The 21906-nt window shown below is 35.9% G+C and overlaps 1 protein-coding gene across 8 annotated transcripts in view; it reads left to right on the forward strand.

Moving 5' to 3' along the window:
* Window positions 1-8481, forward strand: part of PRDM5 (PR/SET domain 5) — a 102698-nt gene extending 94217 nt beyond the window's left edge. For 6 of the 8 annotated variants that reach the window (XM_040555802.1, XM_040555801.1, XM_040555793.1 and 3 more), the window contains 2 exons: window positions 2164-2268; window positions 7893-8481. In XM_040555802.1, the coding sequence (XP_040411736.1) occupies window positions 2164-2268; window positions 7893-8057 (270 nt within the window). In that variant the 3' untranslated portion in view covers window positions 8058-8481. The remainder of the gene's footprint in view (window positions 1-2163; window positions 2269-7892) is intronic. The other 2 variants (XM_040555795.1, XM_040555798.1) reach the window with 1 other exon arrangement.
* The last annotated feature ends 13425 nt before the right edge of the window (window positions 8482-21906 follow it).

Here is a 21906-nt window from a genome sequence, read left to right on the forward strand (position 1 = left end):
TGAAGTTTGTTTAACTCTGAAATGAGTAAGATAATCATAATCAAGTTAACTCTTCATTTACTTTTAGAACAACATGATAAAAAGGAAGCAAGTATACCTGGTCCTGTCTGCAATAGTGGATGTTTTCATTGGTGTTTAAAGATGTATATGTCATATACTTTACATTTTCTGTGGAACAACCTAAACAGAGAAAGGCTGTTTTCAGAGAACTTGCAGAAAATGTGGTTTATGTTGACCACAATGCAAAACCAATTAAGGGTGTGTTGCAGAAACGTGCTTTTCATATGATTTGTCCATACATTTCCTTAAAAATTATGGGCCTGCTCCATGAAGTCTTTTGTCAGTCCAGCAAAATTTCCCAAGACAAAGTTTGTGTAGATGATCTTTTTTCTTTCTTCTCCTTTCTTCAAGATCAGCTCAGTTCTTTTTAAAGTAATTTATTATGTTTTAGTCTATAATGAAGAGTTATGGAAATTACAAAATTAAGATGATGAAAAAACACAAAGAGGATTAGCATGTGAGGAGAGTCTTAGAAAGAAAAGTTTATTAGTGGCCTCTGTTGACTTTTTTGATGATACTCAGCTGGGCATCATGTAATCAGGTTGTGTCAGCAGATATATTTGTCTTTCATCATGCTGAAATGTACTTTACATGATATATCTAAAATTGAAATTGCTAAAGAAGTACTTTTCCCTGTGTGCACAGCTTATGATGTGGTTTTGGTGAGCTAGAGGATTCCAGCCACAGCAAGTTGAGTCATTTCAGTGATAGTGCCTTTTCTAGGAAACTTCACGGGAGGGCACTTTATCACGACTTGCAACAGGAAGAGCTGAGATCTCTGTGAAGAGCTGCCCTAAAGAGAGAGCTTGGGACATACTCAGAACAGCACTGATTGATAGTCTGTTATAGTACTGTACAGTTGATGCTGAGTACCTGGCAAGATGAAGCAATGTATGGAGACCTGATTGTCCCCTCCATACTCAGAATAGGAATTCAATAACAAGAGAATTTCTTCTCTTTGTAGGTTCAAAATCTAACCTGAGTAACTCCTTCCCACTTACCCTTGGAAAGCACAGTATCTCCCAAAAGACTCTATAAGATTAATGCCTATTATTTGTTAATTCATGTAGTTAGCATTTTTATTGCCTATTGATTTTTTAGTCTTTGTTTTCAATTTAACCTAGTAAAAATTTCTTAGTGTTTACTTTGTAGTCTAAAACACCCATCTTTAGAATATAAGCAATATATAATTAGGGAGCACAGAAAAAAAGTATTAGGAAAGTGAAAGTAGTGTAATTGTTTGACTGAAAAAAGGTGCCTCTGGAGCTTCAAAATCTTTAGTGAGACAATGTGTAGTATCATAACGGTAAAGTTTACATTTAATTAATTGATTTAAGTGTTGTTTTCCATGCAGTTCTTATGTAACTTTAGTGGAATAAAGGAGGAATTACGCCTTATATGTAGGTTTCTATTATTAAGGAAGAACTTTGAAGAAGAAAATCTTTATATAAGTGGTATTTTGTACATAATTCTAATTATTTATATGAGGTCAGTGAGCTTGTAACTTCTATAACGTCATGTGTTACAGTAGCTGCTAACCAATAGTTCTAATAAAAATACAGATGGCTTAGTTGCCATCTGCACTTCTTTTGAGATTCTGCAATGAATATGTGATTAACCTTCTGTCACCACTTTTCAAAATATTTTTTTATTCTCCACAACAAGCTTTTCTTTTACCCCCACTCCCTCCCCTCCCCTCTTCCCGTGTTTGGAAACCTGGTAACAAACATGAGGTTTTTATAGACATCTTACTTGTCTTTATGCTTTAAGCTTTTGTGGAGGATGAAGGAAAATACATTGGAATTTTATGTTTTTGTACCTTTCACGTTATGAAAAACAGACTTCCAAAATGGCTGGGTTTGAGAGACTGGAACAGATAATTAATTCATAAGTGGGTGTTGAAGTGGAAACTGTCAGGCCACAGCTTTCCCAGCTTTCACTTAATCATTTGAAAGTCGTTTTGTGTTGTTTTCACTGACTGTAATCCCGTAGAGAGAATATAAAACTTGCACCATCCAGCATGGAATTCCACTCCTTTAATGACTTGGGCTCTGTGTTGACTCACTTTCACTCACTTTCACTCGCTGTTGTCATTTCATACAGGAAAAGCCGTACCAATGTTCTGAGTGTAACAAGGCTTTCAGTCAAAAGCGAGGCCTAGATGAGCACATGAGAACCCACACCGGAGAGAAGCCGTTTCAGTGTGATGTGAGTTGACCCATCCCTTTGTCTTCTTGACTTAAATGCAGGAGCAAGACTTAATTTCAATGAGAAATGGCCTCGTACACGTTGGCTGTGGCATAAAGTTACACCTTTGGTTGCCTAGCTAATGAGACCATTCAGGCAATTTTATGTACCCTCTGTGGTTGCCAAGAGTATTGTGTACACTTCTATTTTACGGTTTTGGATCCCGTAAGAGTTATTTTCACCATTCTTAATGCAATTTGGATGTTGCAAGTTACAAATTGACGCTATTTGGTTCCCCTTTAATTGTGTGACAGGTTAATAGTTGGAGATTAGCTTATACAGGAAAAGTTATTAAATTCATTACATGGAATCTGGATACTTTTGATGTTGTTCAACAGCACAAATATGAATTCAGAATTTCTGGGTTTTGTCTAATGAAATTTGATGTGATATTTTCAACATCTGTTCATATGTTTTTGTTACAATGAAGAAATCCTGAATGCTGTGGATGCTTGCAATGCTGAAATGCAGAATATCGTATTACAGTTCATAGATCACCGTCAAGTACCTTTTGATCGGTATGCCCCATCCTGTATGTAGTGTATCTTACAGCTTTTAGAGAGGGTATATGGGGAGGTGGAATGCACAGAAATCATTGTGAAAGAATCTCATTCAGAATTATCAAATTACAGGACTGTAGTATTTGCTCAAGGATTTAGGGAGGGCACTAGCACAGGGCATAGAATATTATAGGTGCTTCATTTTGTGATTCTAGCTCTTACTGAATTAGTCACAAGGGAACCACCAGTTTTCAGTTATATGGTAGGTGGCTCAGTCTAAAGAGTTGTAAATTTGTTCACAAATTTCTGAAATGAAATATAAAATTAGAATAACCACTTGTCATGAAAGTCACAAGGTTCTATTTATTGATCTGGCTTTCAATGAAGTACTCTGGCAACATTTCATTGAGAATAAAATTCACTTAATGAAAAATTTCAGAGACAATAGTAGCAGTTTTGCTAATGTCTGCAAGACGGGAGATTTGTTATATTCTTTTGGGATAATCTCATCCTGGCTATAGATAGTACCTTGAGGATTTCTGTAATTACAAATAATTGTCAGTGACATTTTCAGCTTTCAGATTGCTGTAATGTTTATCAACTGTTGGTTAGCTTGCAGTGTAAAAGCAACTTTTCCCACATGGAGGATCCAAGACTGTTCTTGGATTCACAGTATACTTTTTGAGACCAGTCAAAGGGTGTGTGTGTGTGTGTGCGCTATATTTTCTTCTTTTTCTTTCTTAATTTAATATAGGAACTGCATGAAAATGCACTTTCGTGTTCCAACTAACTGGATAGAACTTTTGTTTTCCCAAATCACAGCGTATCTTGAAAAAGCTGTAATCTGTGCTTAGTCCTAGTCCTCCTCTGAGAATTTTTATGTACCTGCACTTATTGGAGATTTTTTTTATACTTTAAATTATTGTCATTTTTTGCTGAAATTACTCTTCAGCACTAACCTTTGGGCAGTTACATAACAGAGAGATTGCTGACTTTTTAGGGCTCTCGCATACACAGCAGATGCCTTTACTATTTATACAATATTAAGTTGCCCAAAACTCTACAGTGCTCTTCTGCTTAATGCATACTTGGAGAACATTGGAAAAAGGTTTTTTTTCTTCAATAGTTACTCCTATTTCATCTGGACTCTAATTCTGATGATGCTAGGGGCATAGTAAATATCACCCAGAGCAGACTGTTCCTCCAGAGCTGTCTTGCACAATTCTACAGAAGCTACAGGAAAACCAGCAGTGGACAGTTTCAAAAAAAAAAAAAAAAAAAAAAAAATTACCAATGGGAGACATTTATTCCTGGCTCCCTAGCACTAAAGATTGCTCTTTACACTAAAATATTCTTCTTAAGACGTTTTTATCTTGCTAAATATAGTTGTTCACATTATTTTATTTATCATGACTTGAGTGGTAATTATGGCAACAAGTACTACAAATTCTTAACTGTGTAGAGAGGTTCTGGGGAGAGAGAGCATGTCAGGTTACTGCAATGGAATTTCAATGACTGTCTCGTTGGTTCTTTAATTAACAGAAAGGTTTAATAGCTATTCCATGCATTATTTTTTGTACACCTACCATGTCCCTTCTTAGTCAACTGCTCTGAGGCAGATGGGTTAATTCTGTCCAAGTTCTTTGCATGACAACTTCCCATGTCTATAATTGTATTTGGTAGTATTTTCTGGATTTCCCCCCCTTATTTCCATTGCAAATTTTAAGGGGTAAAGGCATAATACTGGCGTATCCTTACTCATTAAAGTAATGCAAAAGTCTGTAAGTCTAATGCTCACACCTGCTCAGAATCCCTCGAAGGTGAAAAACAGGCTGTTTTATTCAGTGATTAGCATATTCCTATATGTAATCATATATGTAGCCACATTGAAAAACAAAAGTCTTTGAGAGAACTGAGCTTTTTTTTTTGGTATTGTTTCCCACCTGGCATTAGCAGCAGTCATAGGAAGTATTCAGCTCTTTCTTTTAAATAATGTATCAATATCTGCTGTCAGAATTTTATGAGTTTAGTACTAGTACCATTAACATTTACAAACAGGAACTGCCTTCAGTGCCAAAGAACTGAAGAAAGAAAAGCTTTGGCTATTGAAAAAATACATATATTTAATGGGCTCAAGAATAGGCTTCACTTGACACCCCACCTCTCCCCACCCAATAAAAACTATTACATACCAGTTTGTTTTAGAGTACATTTTTGCTTTAAATAGAAATTTCTTCCAGAGTGAGAAATAACTCATACCTTATCTTCCACTCTCACCTCCCTCCCCTCTCTCAGGCATATGTAACAGACATTACAAAACAGAATTATGATACATGTAAAAGTAATCCATATAGCCTGCTCAATGAAAGTGCTACACTTTATTTCTGTGGCCATTTCTTATATTATCAGTCATCAAAAGCATTTTTAGAGCTTACGTTTAATGAATCAAAGCCCTCACATCCCACCAATAGTAGTGGTAATTTAATATTCCCATTTTAATGTGAAACTTCTAGTATATTTTGCATAGGAAAATGAAATAACTGAAATGTGGAAATATAAAATGTGTATTTCCTAGTATGTTTGATTTCTGTCCTCTGAAAACCAGCCTGGTTTTTAGTGGAAGGCTGGTTGAACTTCAGTTGCCTCAGAGACAAGAGATTATTCTTCGGGGGCAGAAGGGTCAGGTACTGCCTATCCTGGTTTATTTCCAGTACAGTATTTCCCAGCACTCTGCCTTTAGTTGACCCTACACTTACTTTCAAATGTCAATCATCCCCCCTGCTCAGTTAAAACTGATCATTTTGACCAGATTGATTAGAGTTCCAGTGCAAATAAGCAGGAATGGCTGTAAATCTATAAAATGTTGGTCTTGCTTGTAAAACTGAAATGCAAAGCAAACTCCGAAAAACAAGATTGCAAGAGTACAGCACAAGGACTGGCTCCATAGTCTTGACACCCTCCCCTCAGATATTTATACACATTGATGAGGTCAAAAATCTCTAAAGCTGATTGGCCTAATGCATCAGAAAAAGTTTTAGGCAATGTTTGCCCTGTTCCTCAGTCCCTTTTGCTATTGAAAACAGCTGGAGGAAGGTTAATATTAGTCTGACTGGCTCCTAGATTGATTCTTTTTGTTTTACAGTCTTATGTTGTGACATTTCCATCCTATTCAATGTTTAAATTCTCTTTCTGCTATGGAGTGTTTCTGTAAGCAGCCTGTCCTCTCTTTTTATTAAAAATAATATGCAGTCATTGATGTAAGTTTTAAATTTATTGTAAGTTATCTAATTGGAAGCTGGATTTGACATCTTGAATTCTATTTGTAATAGTAATCACATAGCTTTTTATAATTTTGAGGAGTGTATAAGATGCACGGAACACATACAACTTATATGTGTGTATATCCATGATTGACTTCCTGACTTCCAGGAAATGTATGTTTACAAATACATGACACTTTTAACATGTTTAAACTTGTGGGCAAGTGTGATGATAATGATCAGATATATGAGTTCACTTTGTGTATTTGTAGAAGAGAAATAGAAAATGGTGCTTGACAAAAGCAGTATTAAGACCCAGCCAGTGAATGCTGCAAGTAACATTCACCATCACGTAACAAAGAGTGACTGTTGCTTGGGGCTGAAAGAGGTAATTATATGTTTAGGGAAAAAACTTAGAGAGTTACAGTAGCTGTACAAAAGTTCTCAGTGTTACATCATGTCATAAATTCAAAATGTTCCATTGCAACAGCACATACAGTGTTCTTGTCTGGGGAAAAATTAGTTTGGGTACAAAACTTGCCTGTGGCTGTTGCCCTTTTTATGGTCATTGTGTGGTTTTGCCTTAGTTGGCATAAAATACATATGCTGCAGATCAAGACTATCAGTTTGTATAGTCAGTTGTTCTATTTGTCTGTCTTGCTTTTAAAAGGAGTTGGTAGTCGCCCAGCAATTTCACTACCGTTTTAATACCAATGTGATTTTAAAACTTCATTTTCCAGCAGAGAGGTTCTGCTGGATTCTCTCAAGTTTCCTCTGCATGGGAGACATTTTTGTTTGGAATGAGTCTGAAATTCTAAGACTGCAAGCCTGTAGCTGTTTGTTTTTATCTAATTATACGGCTGCTATTTCATCTGTTGAATCGGGAGCATGTCTTTTTTTTTAAAAAAAACAAAAACAACTTTTCTGGGAAATTCATGCCTACAATATGTACCTAGATGGAAGTTGAACGTAGCAGTATAACTACACAATTTCAAATGACTTGATGTCTTACATACAGATCTTAATGTCTTGCCTACAGATTCTTAACTTTTCATTCTAGCTTCTAACTGAACGTGTTCTTAACTTTTCATTTTGACTTCTGTACAGAAATTTGTTTAATAAATTATTTCTTTAGCATGACAAAGGCCCTCATCCCTCTATCTGTGTATTGGTCTATATATCTGTATGTGGCAGAGTGGACTGAACAGCTTGAAGTGCAGAGGAGGAAGGGAGGACACACACCAGTTATAGCAAAGGAATTGAACCTTCATTTAACAAAATAACATCTTTTTTTCTTGGACAGGCAAGAAAAGACTGCAACCATCAGTTTTCCTCTATAACCATTTCTAACATTTGTTGTAGTCTTCAGAACCCCTTCTTTCTCACTCCTCGCTCCTCGTAACAGAGCGATTTAGAAATGATTTTTAGGAACCTGCAGATCTCATTCTGCAGGTCAGGAAGGAAGCCTTTCTTTTGAGGTTGAGTTGACAGAGGCTTGTGAGTTTTTTGTCATAATTTTAGTTGCATCCCAGATAGAATAATAGGTTTTTGAAAAAATGTTACTGGAACACCTCAGTGTTTTGAATATCAGGTCTTTTTTATTTCTTTTTCCTGTGTCTGTGGTACCACTGTTAACATACAACATTGAAAATACCAGACAGAGTAATAGTCTTTAAAATGTTCTGTGAAGGAGTATTCTTCTGAAGACTAGCTCATTTATTGTTGCAGGTACATGTGGCTGTAGGTTCAGTGATGTAAAATACAGAGCATTATACATTCTTGTTTTAAGAACACTGTTGTCTTTGTCTTGTCTTCTCTGGCCTAGGTTTGTGATCTGTCCTTCAGCCTGAAGAAAATGCTGATCCGACATAAGCTGACTCACAACCCCAATCGACCGATGGCAGAATGCCAGCTTTGCCACAAGAAGTTTACAAGAAATGACTACCTCAAAGTGCACATGGAAAATGTTCATGGTGAAACTGACAGCTAATTATGGCATGTGTGAGAAGAATGGATCTCATGTTCCAAAGTGTTCCACTTGCACATGTACAAACTCCAGACCTCTCACCTGACTACTAAGCATAGTCAGGAGAAACAACTTTAATGTGTTCACATGCTGTTTTTCTCACTTTTTGTTTTTATCCTACTAGCTTACTAAAAAAGATACATTCGCATGCAGTAAAACATAGTTTTGAAAATAAAAATTTGAAGATGCGAGAACTTTACGAAGATTTTATCCTAATTAAAAAGTAAAAGCTTTAAATAAACTTTACTTTCTAAGTTTCCAAGGTTGTAATTGAGATATTGGTGGCATTACCTGGAAATCCTGGACATCTGAAGCTGAATCACTTTGTCTCCAGCTCTTACTTCTGTATGTAAGCCTCAACACTCCATTAAAAATCTTCAACTGGAAATCATGCAGAATTTGTCATTGTGATTGATTTCTGATTGTATCCAGGCATATTTTATTCAGATCTTAATGCTGCATTTTATTGTAACATGACTTTGTCTCATTTTCTTTATAGCTTTCTCGTTACTAGATGAAACTGATTAACTCGAATTGGTTCTTGAGATGCTGGAATGTATAGGTATAGAAACTGGAAATCTGTCAGCTTAGGTATTTCTGTGTGAGCATTCAGGAAAATTTACTACTTCTGGTTGCATGAAACACAACAGAAGTAAAAAATTTGAGCAATTTAGTGTAACTACTATGTTTGTATTCATCATTGTGACTGGGAAGGCAAATGTTTCTGAAAGACATTCTGACAGACTGTCTTGAGCAGCTACAGTTGTCTAGTTATCATGTATTTGATTTCCCAGTGAACACCTGGTTGCCAGTCTTTCCTTTTGCAAAATCAGATGCGCTAGTTTTCTTCATCTTACTTAACATTTTCTTATTCTCAGTGGTCATTAACAGGATTAATACTGCTTTATACCTGAGTAACAATCAAATTCTTCCAGATATCAGATTGAATTGTTTACTATAGAAAAACTCTTGAAAAGAGCTTCCACAAGGCTGTCTTTGTAGCACAGCTAGATAACTAAGAAATTGTTAGCTACAAGGACAGTAAAAGTGTAACTTCAGAAGGTGATTACGTGTGAAATTCCTGAGATATCAGCAGTTAATATTAAGGCTGTGTAATTAGTAAACTATTCATATTCATTTTGGACTAGCCAGTGCTTTATAAAATGAATTTGTATTGGGATATCTTGGTACTAGTTTTTATGGGAAAAGAGTTCAACCTTTCTGAACTGCAGTGGGGACAATTGAAAGGAACAGCATAACCCTTTATTTCACTTCTCAAATCTGTGTATCACAATAAAGTTTCTACTCAGAAGAGCAGAAGCTTACAATAGAAAATGTTGCTTTATTTAGTCATTAACACTTCATTCATTCCCTGCTAATAGTTTTCATTCCATCCTTCTGCATGGACATCTCTATCTTCATGTTCAGTTTTGAGACCCAACACTGGGTCCCAATAGTAGTGCGTTCCAAACTCATAACTTTTCTACAGAAAATAAGCAGAACATGCTTTGTGTTTCAGAACCCAAATGAGACCCACAACTAATAGGGACAATTGTAAATACAGGATTTATTATGATAATGTAATTATTATGTTTTATTATGAGACTGTTCATATTCAACCTCCTTTCTTTCATTTTGGAAGTCTGTGACGCCCCATGACATCTAACAGGTTTACAAGTGTCTTTTCCATTTACAAGGAAATTGTAAACTCAAGTTTACAGGTCCCTTTTCTTAGGGAAAACAGGTCTCTTGTAGCAGTTATAATAAAATTGATCAGGAAACTGTCACTGTATTCAACAGGAGAAAAACCTTCAAAATTATGTCTTTCTATTTATTTCAGGAGTCCTTGGCTCAAGTTATATATGACCAGTTAGGTTTTAATGAGCCACCAGCAAGGTTTCTGCAGGCAGAGGCATGATCTTGTGTTTCATGCAGTTGGAGGTAATATGATCTGAATTCACAGTGGTGAACTATATAATTGAGTTTACATGTAATGCAGACTTACCATTATACAATATATTTCTATTTGGCCATACCTTTCTTAAACAAATAAACAACAACAACAACAACGAAAAGCACAACCCTTTTTCCTCTGAGTAAAAATTTCCATTGGTAGCTTCCACGTGGAAAAGATAGAGAACATTCCTTTCAGGTGATTTGGAGAAATGAGAAACTGAAACCTTGGTCTAAAGGAAATTCTTGCTTTTAGTGTGTGTGCGTGTGTGTGTTTGTATGTTTGTTTTGCTTTATTGTCCACAATGGCAAAATAACCACATTAGTTAAAATACTGACCTTTCCATGTTAAGTTGCACAATGCAGACTGACGTGAAGAGCTAGAGATATTTGTGAAATAACATGTAGTCACTGCAATTTTAGAAGGTTGTGATTTTTTTCCTGATACTGTATAATTTTCTGCAGATCACGACATTCAATTTGTTCTCTTTATTTTTCCATTGCAGTTAACTCTTCTTGGAGAGGAGTCCATCTCTAGTGTTAGGAACAGCAGGAAACTCATGTTCCTTTTGCTTTCCATGCTGATCAGATGTACAGCCAAAAGCTGATACAAATTGTTAATATAATATTATTAGCAAACACAAAGGATATTTATAATTATTTATAAATATTTTTGTCAGCATGATTTTCAAGGATTTGATAGAACCTTTGGTTTACACTAGCAAGGTCTAATTAAAAATCAGAAAAAGGAGGAAATAGGGTAAGTTAACAAAGGTGTACTAGGCATTTAATGTTTCTATGTTTGAACGTAATGACATAGTGCAGTCGAAGCATTTTGTATGTTCTGCAAGTAATTTTGTGATGTTATAAGAATATAAGTTTCTGGTGTGTGTTTTAAATTGCAATGTTTAATGTTCTGCATTTGGGTAAATATGTACCAATATCATTATTCTTCAAAGACCTCCAACTGGAGTTTATTTTAACTTATAAATCACATTTTAATTTATTAGTCACATTTTGCGGAGCTGATGCTGTAACTTGCAATTATGTAAATTATTCTCACGATCTGAAGAAATAACCTCATAAAACTATCGTGCTGCCAGTTGTTTATGGCTGTTAGATTCACCAACTGAAGCTGTATTTAAAAAAAAAAAAAAAACAAAAAAAACCCATCACCACCACCACCCTATTTCCTCTGCCTCCTTTCCTGCCTCTCACCAGTGGTTTCAGCAAGTGCACAAGATTAAGGGAAGAAATTACAGGAGTATTCCAACTGAGGAAAATCATTTTGATCTACTGAGAAGACATTTTTCCTTTATGAGGGCTGGGAAAAGTAAAGGAACTCTGAGTCCATACCTGAAATTTATTTATTTATTTACTTCTTTCTTTTGAGTTAAAAGAGGGCAGAAGTGTCTCTTGTAACAACAGCTTACAGATCGTTCACTGTGTTGAATGATTTCAACTCTGACTAGTTGAAATCCAGTAGTCCAGCCTGGGGTTTAAATTCTGGTTTATAAACATGGCTTCTGAGCAAGTGTAATCTGAGATCAGTGATCTCTTGTGCTTGGTTTCGATACCTTTCACAAATGGACAAAGGTGTGCTGACTCTTCTCCGTTCACATCCTGAAGAGGCAGGAAGCTTTGCAATAGCTCCCTATCTGAGACACATAAAATACAAATCCGATCTTCCACTGTCCAACAGTGATTGGTAGTGCTGTGGATAGGTGTAATTCTCTCTAATAGACTATGAACTTTTGGCTGTGTAATGTTGATAATGGTTTGCTGTGAAGCCAGTGCTGTTAGGCTTGCACTAACTCAGAATATGATAGCAGTTTTGGCTGTAGAGCTGTATTCATAGAACATGTATGAATTCTGTCAACTTCTTTTTGTCTTTAGTGCATACTGTGGCACATCAAGAAGATGGAGTAATTTAAGGATACACAGTAACAGCTGAAAAGTTGTCACTGATAAACAGTTTACTTGACTTGGAAAAATATTTGCTAAAAATTCAAGCTCAGATTGCCAGTCTTAATTTTATTAAATAGTTTTCTTTGAGCGTGTTTTATCACACACTCATCCATCCTCATTCTGTTGTAAGCTGGTACTGGATTTGTAATATCATGTGAACAAGAGCAGAGACTATACTAGCAGTCTTAATATTTGCAGAGCTTTTACTGATAAGCTGCATCACTTTCAGCATGCCCTATTTGTTATGATCAAGTAGCATGTGTCTCTGAGCTTTCTAACTTCAGCTGTGTCTTGTGTTACAACAGGAGTGTGATCAGATGCTGTGCATGGCACACAAATTGTCATCACCCTCTGGTGATGAAAGAAACCATGAGGAAATGACCACCGATGTCTCAAGTGCGGGGAAGGGGAGAGAGTTGAGGACCCATTTGTGTCTCTGAACTCCAACTGAGGTAGGCAAAAAAAATATCTCGGATCTCCATCACTGCTTGTGTTCTGGACCTGGTCACCTCAGGAAAATCTAGACAGAAAGACAGAGGAACAGGGACAAAAATATAACGTGTTTCACTTACTGGTAGAACTGTATGTGATAATATGTTTTGATGCTCCTTTTGAAAGTGATGGCAAGTGCTTTGTAGTTTAAACAAAAAAACTCTGATCTGAGTGTGTGGCGGGAGTGGACAAGAAGTGCATTATCAAGAAGTATGTTCATTTTAAAGTGCAACTTTCACCATTTCTATTGAATTTTGGTTAATGCCCGGACTGTACAATGATCTGTTGTAACTGGAGTCAACTTAGTGCTGAGAGGGTTATCATTGCTATCAGTCTTTGTGTGTCCTAAGTGGAGCTGGATTTTGAGAAATGGCTTATGCAGTATATTTTAGAAATGTACTTGGGATATGCTGTGCATACAAACTGAAACTGTTGGAATTAAAGAAAATAATTCAGATTCCTACCACTCTTCTGCTATATACAACTGAAATTTCAGATGCAATGTTTTTGAAGGAAAAACAACATCTTGATGTTAGTCCACCAGATTGTGAGGTCCTTCCAACAATTAACCCAAATAAAACTTAGAGTTGGACATTATTCTTCAATTTTAATAAGGAGAAAACTAGTAAGAGTTGCCACCTAGGTTTTTGAAACAGTGCTATTTCACAACTGTTTGTCACAGGCAGGTATGCATGCATACGCATAAACTGTTATATAGGGCAGATATATAAAAGACAGTCTAGCATGAAAAGGTGAGATCACAGGTTTCTAGTGCTTTGAAGCCTGATTCTGTGTGTGCTCCTTGAAGTCAGTGAAGTTTAAGTCCTGGAATTTAATTGCAGTCTTTAGGATTATCTTAACAGGATGTCCTGGTAAGCAACAACTCAGTTCCATAAAATACGAGCATAGACGGAAAACAGTTGCTCTTTGAGTCAACAGAGACATTTGAGTGCATGCGAGAAACGAGTTGAAATCTGTCTTTAAAAATAAAACAGATTACGTTTAGCTGAGAAGATATGTAAATATAGCTATGGATTCTGAGATCTTTTCACTTTCTGGAACAAGCATGAGGCCCAGAATAGTGGGTGTCTGAGGAACTCCAAAGAGTATGACTATTATATTTCAGGATCTGCTTGTTGACTGTATGCCACTTGGACAAACTGATGTGTTTCTCTGTTTTCCTCTTTCTCTCTCATCATGGCTTTCTTCCTAATTTGGCTCTAAGCTCTCCAACACAAATATATCTCTTTTCTGTTTATATAGGCATTTGCAGTTCCCTTTGATTAGTTACTGTACTGAAAATAGTAATAAAAGGAACACTTCTCGAAAATTACTGACAGGGTAGTAGAAACCTCCTGAGGAAATGGGTGTTTGAGGGCTGTGAGTTTACAGTGGCTACAAATAACCGGAAAATCTCCTACTTTTAATTTGCGATTCCTTTAGTTTAAGAAAAAAAAATATCAAAAAAGCAAACAGACAAAACTGATTTGAGATCTGAGGACTAGTATGTAATACGTGATATCAGTTCTATGTAAGATTAGAAATGTGAGAAATACACATGTATCACAATTGGGCTGCGGTATGAGCAAATACATGTCTAGTTCTGATGGTTTAGCTGTTGAGCAATACACTAAACCTGAGGACGTCATTGATCATTTTATTCATAAACTTTAGCTGTAGACTACGTCATATAATAAAAGTGCTTCTCGGTGTGTTTGTGCAGCAACTAGCATCAGGTAGATGTAGCAAGCAATAAACTGAATGTTTGTTTCACATTTTTCTGCTTCCATTTGTTGCATATGGTAAAGCATCCATGTTGTTTGCTGAACAATAATTGAAGCAAATTTGTTTTCATTTCTGCTTTTCTTTGAGAAGGATGTTCTGAAAAAAAAAAGGGACCATTAATAAAAGTTTTTTTTTTTTTTTTTAATCCTTCTGTAAGGAAAAGACTGTAAGCTCTTAAATCCACAAGTTCATTTCCAGTTTGACAGCTGTTCAAACAAAACTGGAAGTGTATGCTACAGCAGGTAATGTTTTGCTGCTGGGTTAGAGACCTTCACTGCAGCATTATCCAAATTAACTCTTTAGTACCAATATTTTGGTCATTTTCTATCTGTGTCATGTCTTGCACTTCAAAATATTCTTTAACAAATTATATGTGCCAAATTCAAGGTAGGTCATAAATCCATTTAGCATCGAAGTTATTTTAAAAAAATCTCATCTTTGTTTCACAGACGTTTCAAAACTTGGCAGTCAATTTGCTTTTATGTGTATATATATGATGTCTTTTCTAACAGGTCATTTATACTTCAATAAAACTCGGAAGGATTATTCTCTACATCATCTACATCTGTATGCACTTTGGTCAGTTTCATAGCAAGTAGACTGGGGATTGAGTCTGTTGAGATGAAATAAAAGTGATGACTTCAAAACTGGAAAAACAGTAAAAATTTGAGATTGAGTAGGAATTCAGAAAAGGCACCCTTTGAGCAGAGAAATAAAATTGTAATTAGAGATTGCATTATTACTTTTTCTTCCTTTTTCTCCATCACTTAGAACAAAATTCTAAAAGGTCCTTTGAATAATAAAACTAAGTTTGAAAATTTCTATTTAAATTCAATTTAGCAAATGTAAAAGGAGGATGAAATATTAATTCAAGTAAAACTTCACTAATCTTTGCAAAAAGACGAGACACATCTTTTGTTTGTTTGTTTTTTGGAGCTTGCTGTTACTAGCCAGGGCTACTTGCTTTCCTTCTAGTTTTGAAGACAGAGTTTAGTTTGTAGAAACTAAGTCTAGTTAGATGACACTAGTAGTTTATGTAGAGGAAATCTGCTATAGTTTTGATTTTACACTAAAGAAAAAGTTGTTTAATTACTCAGATGTTTTGGATAAAGAGTCCCAAGACCTGTGCTTTCATACCCCTGTGTGCAGTTTGAGCAGCCTTGAATCATGCAAGAACCCCTTCTGTGAAATCTCTTCCCATATTTTTGTTTTCCAAACTCACTGTGCGTGTCTGAGGGAATAACCTGTGGTTGCTTTTAGTGATGTGATCTAAGAGTCTTTCTCAAAAAGGTCCAATATAGTTTCTTCTGCCTGGAGGGTAGTTGTGGGTTATGCCAAGCAGGTGAGGTTATCCCTTTCTAAAACATCTCCTTGCACAAGTCCAGGATATTTGTGTAGTTTGACAAGACTAAGTTTAGCTCTTCAGTACGGAGGAAGATTAACAAGCTCTTTCTTGGAGCTGTAAAGGAGGTCAGCTATACTAACCTACAAAACAAAGCTGCTGTTAATTCTTCTGTCCAGCCCCTTACAGTGCAGCAAGGCTGGCTGGAAAGCAGTGATTTCTTTATTTCTTCTCTTTGCTTTGAACCTTTTCATCAGGTTAGTAATAACAGTAAAATAAATAAGATTTGAATATGGCCTCAGAATTCAAATGAGGATTAGAATAGAGAAAAGCTATGAAATTCATTATGTGGACTTTATTTTTTGTTTTCCTGATTCTGCAAATAAGTTGGTGGAAAGCAGGATTTCTGTGTCACTGCAGAACTCTGCAGGTCATTCGCCTTATCACTGGAGAGGTGGCAAAGGGGCTGCATGCTGGTTACGAGTTAGCTGTTCTCAGTTGGAGAAGTCACTGTGATTGGTATGCAGGCCTAATGGTTTATTTTTAAACTTAGAGTTAACAGCCCATTGTTTCAGAAAGAAAATTGCTGTTTCTTCCCCCATATAAATTAGTGCATTTGTTTTTTGTACCAAAATGGTAGCTTGCTGCTGTGTATTTCACTGACAATATAAGTTATCTAACCTTTCAGCTACAGTTGTCTTACAAAGAATCATCCTACTTACATTTCAATCTAGTAGTTACCAGCTACGTGTATGCTTGCAATGTATTGTGAACAAGGTTCTACTTTCTGACTCATTTATTAGTGTAATTTCTTCATCCTTTAGGGTTAGCTCATTGTTTTTTGCCTTTGGTTTTGTTTTTTATAGAAGTCTAACAATATAAGCCAGTATTTTCCCAAGCACATAGCTTTTCATGCAGATTAAAATGTCATCAGTTAGCAAAAATACAGCTCTTAGCCAATAAACACCTAGTTTCCAGTTAAATGCTACAAAACAATATTTTTCTAGAAATAGAAAATTAATAATCAGATTGAAGATTCATTAGTCAAGACTGTAAATTGTTACTCCTGAGCATAGTACTAATCATTGTAAGTTCCTAGTAAGGTGAATAAATGCATTAAATGTTAGAAAACTTAGCATGTCTTCCCTAGCAGACTTCTTTTGTAATTGTGGGTAGCTTCCTCTGTAAATAAAAAAGCCCAGTCAGTAGTCAACTTTGTAATTGTGAGTTTCCTATGGCTAATTTTTGCTGTTTCCTAAATTAAAGTCCAGTGAGGTCTGCTCAGGATATGGCCTGCTCTCAAGTCCACAGGAAATGGTTCTTTTTAGCTGTAGTTCTGCATCAATAAAGGATAAATACTTAGATGTTTGGTTCAAAAGATATTTTCAGAAAGATAAATACAACTTAAGAAGATGTTCACTCTAAAAGAATTTAGAGTTATGTATATGCACTGCACTGAAAATGGCTTTGGCATTTGTCTTTGCTTTTTCTAAAAGCAAATCTGGGCTGGATAAAGTGACTTTTTGCCACCTCTTTTACCGCTTGGTAAATCCCTCATGACACATTTTGAGAAGACTTGGGCATAAAGAACAACATTTTCTAGAAGCCAAGCAAAGTAGATTACAAACGAATCCTTGGGTCTTTATTCCTTTTCAGATTTACCATATGTGAATCCACAATTGCTGTAGATTTTGGCAACCTGTTCACAGACACATGGAGAGCTTTAGTCTGAAGAAACTGAAAATGTTTTCTTGTTCTCATCTCATACTTTCTTAATTTTTGGGGGGGGACTTGATTTATACTGATTTAAAAAAAAAAAAAAAAAAAGAAATGGCTATAGCTAATACATATACAAGTATATTTTTTTTGGAGTTCACTGTTTAAAGTAGGTACAAACAATATGTTTAAATTAAGACGTTCTTATATGTATGCATGAATGTGCATAAACAGAACAAAATGTGCACACAGTAAGAAGGGGATGTTATGAATAAAGTTTTACATGATGACAAAACAAGACAAATCGGGTCTACCTTTATATGTGAAAGGATGAAAACCTGGTCTGCATATTAGAGAGAACTGTCTTTCTCTGCCTTCTGTGTGTGAGAAAAAAACTGACAGTACCAAGGAGGCCTTTCATTGATAAGGTTCATTGAACAACCTGATAATGAACAGGATATGGCTTCCATGTCCATGAACTAAAGAAGCATCCCTCTGTACGAGTAGACTTCTTCAAAGAGTGAGAAACCTTTTAAGCATAAAGTACTTACCTGCCCAGCTTACACTGATTTTATTATTATTTCCTTGCATCACAATTTTCAGTACAAGACTATGTACAAGATCGGTGGCAAAAAATTAAAGGCACTTTCCAGTGCAAATATGATGTAGAGGTAATTTATAAGTTGGGTGGCAACTTAGCATATGCCCTTTGCAACCTGGATAGTTATGCATCTTATTTGTATTGACTCTGTGGCCGGGATTCCCAAAGTAGCTGGGTACTAATGGAGAAGGGTGAGAAGTGAAAATAAATTGTTCGTCTCCTAGATAACACTAACATTAGCAGAGGGGTTGCAGTGGGTAGGTTTCTCTCATGTATAATTTTGTTGCTTGGGTAGTGTGGAGAGGAGGATTTAAAGTAGAGACTCCCTAATCAAGTGGGTGTTTACCTGCTTTGAAATGAAGGGCCTCATCATTCTTTATACTGATTTTTATACTGACTTTATACCGACTACATGAGCTAACTTCCCTCCTGCATTTTGTTATCTTATACTTTCCATGTGTTCTACAAGATGGATCTTGACATCTAATTTGGCACTGTAGGTTCTGCTGGGTAAAAGAATGTCTACGAGTAAGTCTGTTTATGGCTGTAGCTCCAAATACTTGAATGTCTTTTGAAGATTAGTTTTAGGCTTTCAAGTCAGGACAATTTTGTCCTGTCCTGTCAGCAAAGGGTATGAGATACTGTATGTGAGAAACAAAACTCTCCTGTTGCAGCTTTATTTGAGTTGAGCTAGCTGTTGTACAAACTGATCATATCACCGCCAAGTTGAGGATGCTGGCTTCCTCTGTGTGTTTTTAAAGTCATTATATCATTGGCAGCGATTAATGACCTTCCAGCTGAAATCAGTGAACAAATATGAATGACTGAATTGTGGTCATTTTGATTGTCTGTGGAACCAATGCAGGCCAGTTTCAGAACAAATGAAGAATTGTTTGAACCTGGTTAATAGGATTCATATTTTCACCATATGGCAAGGTTATATGTCTAAGTAAATGCAATCAGGAATCTAAATGCAATTATGAATTTAATTTCCTTTAGTAAGCTGTCAATTCCTCTTTTGAAAAGCAAAAACAACAGCAACAAAAACCCAACCAACCAACAACAAAACACACAAAAACCACATGTATTTCAGAACATCAGGGTCTTGTGCAAGATATGATATTGTCTAGCTTCTCTTCTCTTTTTTTTGTCTATGTGTATATCTTTTTTACATTCACCACTTCACCTATTCTTCTGCCCTCTTGTGGATTTTAAATGTATTAAATACTATAGATTTATATTATGTAGGTTTTAAAGCTACAGATCTTTGTAATGATCTTATGACTGATTTGCATTATCTAGGGAAAAATAGGCATGCATGTTCTACAATTTGCTGTGTCTTCCTAGTGCATTTGCCTAAAAGAACTGTTCTGCATATCCTCTGATTTCAGGATTTTTTTAGTTCTGGTTTTAAACCTTTTTTTTTTTTTTTTTGTACAAACTGGCATAGCTACCATATCTTCTACATTTTGTTCTCATTTCTTATCCCCCTACTGTCACACAATTGGTCTTCAAATGTGACTGTCTCAGGAAACCATGAAATGAAAGATAATGACAAGGCATACGAAATACCACTGATTTATTCAAACCTTTGGGAACTTTTTCTAAGGTCATAAGGTGAATGGATCAGAGCCTTCTACAGCATAACGTTTTGCCAATACTACCTATAATTTCCGTCCAAAATGTTCTGTCCAAAATGTTTTTCTATCCAAAACGTTGCTGTGTATACAGAACTAGTAAATTGCTTCAAAGCTTGAGGCCAGGGTTCACTTCCCGTGCTGAATACATCCAGGAGCATTAGTGTATGTAAACCTATAGTAAATAGTGCATGAAAATGGAAATCCAAGACCAGATACTCAAAACACTATGCATACAGTTGGTGTTTTTCTAAGTTACTCAAATTATCTGTCACTTTCATTGTGGTTTTGGGTTTTAAGCCAGGGTAGTTTTGAATTTTGCTACAGAACTAAGATAAAGATATATGGTATGTTCATAGGGTTTAGCTGGAAACTGAAAAACTCAGCTAATGAAAAATATCCTATCAGTATCATTGTGGCAATATATAATGGTCAACACAAAATAATTTAGATAGCCTCTTCATATATCTTGTGAAATACAACAGTTGAATGATAAGAAAGGGAAAATAAATAAATAACATGGGGTCAAAGTGGAGAACTAAAGTTTCCACTAATTGTGGAAAGTGAATTTTCAGATAGATATGTGAAATAGGTTTCCTAGAAGGAGGTGGTAGTGTAGTACTGAAAAGCATTCTGGAGGAGAATATAAAAATTTTATAATAAAATGGAGGTAAAGACAAAAGCCTGGTCTAGACCTGCGTTTTTCCTCTTCAGTATTCTACCACTGTTGCTGTCAGCAGTGCAACTAGCACAGCAGCTAGTGATACTAGCAAGATGTCACTGAAAACAGCTTGCATCAATTGCACTATTTTGTTGGAATCCTGTCGTCTTCAGGATGCGCAGACTTCTGGCCTACTGGAAAACTTCAATGTGTTTCTAGTAGAAGCCATGAAAATTTGAGCAAAAGGGAACATTAGAGATGTCCCTAGGCCACCATGGGGTCAGAGTGGGAGACCACAGGGGTTGCTTTGTCTGCGTTTTGCTTTTGGGTAGCAGCACTTGCCACTGGTTCTCCCAGGCTCACACTGTCCAAGGTGCTGATGGCACCTGGGAGACATCGGACAGCCTCTGCACCGCAGAATCGGGGACCTGCCTTCTGGGAGCAGTGAGACCTCAGTAAGACCTTTCTTTTTTGTTCTGCACAGCAGCACGGGTAAGAAATTGTCAGGGCCTATCATGCTTTCTAACCAACAGTGCCAATATTGTAATAATCTCTATTCAGAGGTGGTGTATAGCCATCACGAAAGTACAACTATTTGCATTTAGGTGTGAGTATACTCATTATTTTAACATTATTCTTCTGTGCTTCCATTTGCATCATTTGCATGATGTTGCAGAATATTTTTTTCTATTTTTGAGAAAGTAGCTAAAATATTGAAAGCCTCTGGAAATTTACTTCTTGTGGGTAACTAAGCTTTTATCATGCAGTGTTGTTGCCTGATGTAGGTATGGTTCCTATTGTCTGTATTTTCTCTGGTCAAAATGATTTTTGTCTTATTTCTTTGCTTTATTTTATATTTTTTATTTTATTTTTTATTTTTATTTTTATTTTTATTTTATTTTATTGTCTGTGGTCATTTTTATGTCCACAGATGACAGCAGAGACTTAAGGGTGAGAAAAGAAAGTATGTTAAAATGTAGTTTCTCTGCGATAAAAATAATGCTTTTGAATTGACGTTGTGTATATAAGAGTAAAAATATGTGAATATGTGGGCACTTAGCAGCTTCCTTTTTTAATTGTATCATGGACAAATGCTATCCATGCAGAATTACTAGTGGTTGGTCCAGTAATTATGAGACACTTCTAATTACCCACTATACTATTTTCATGATTCTGGCCTTGGTAGCCAAAACAACAAAAAGTAAGAAGATCATAGTGTAAGTATTTGCTGAGTGCTTCAGATGATCAGAAAGGCAGTAAGTATGTAAGGGCAAGCATAATTCTCATGTAAGTGTGATAGTGTTCCTCATGGCATCTTCTGAAATGGGTCCTGTGGTTTTAAGTAGATGGATTCTAAAAACAGCTGTCTAGAGGCTGAACATGATTTCAGATATTGTACCATTTATCTGGGTAGGAGAGAGAAAATAGTGTTTTAAAAAACCTGAAGTTGCAGGTTCACAAATTCTGAGTAGAAGCTCTCAGACAGATAACAGGTATCATAAGATGTGTAAAAAGTCCTGAAGGCTGTCAAGGCTTGACTGAAAATATTTGTTTAATTATGTTGTGTTGGTGGTGGTTTTTTTGTTTGTTTGTTTGTTTGTTTTTAAAGTACATTCATCTCTACACATAAAACAACCACATAAGAGTTGAACATTGTT

This window comes from Cygnus olor, chromosome 4, assembly GCF_009769625.2.
Source record: "Cygnus olor isolate bCygOlo1 chromosome 4, bCygOlo1.pri.v2, whole genome shotgun sequence".
In the NCBI taxonomy this organism is placed as follows: Eukaryota; Metazoa; Chordata; class Aves; order Anseriformes; family Anatidae; genus Cygnus; species Cygnus olor.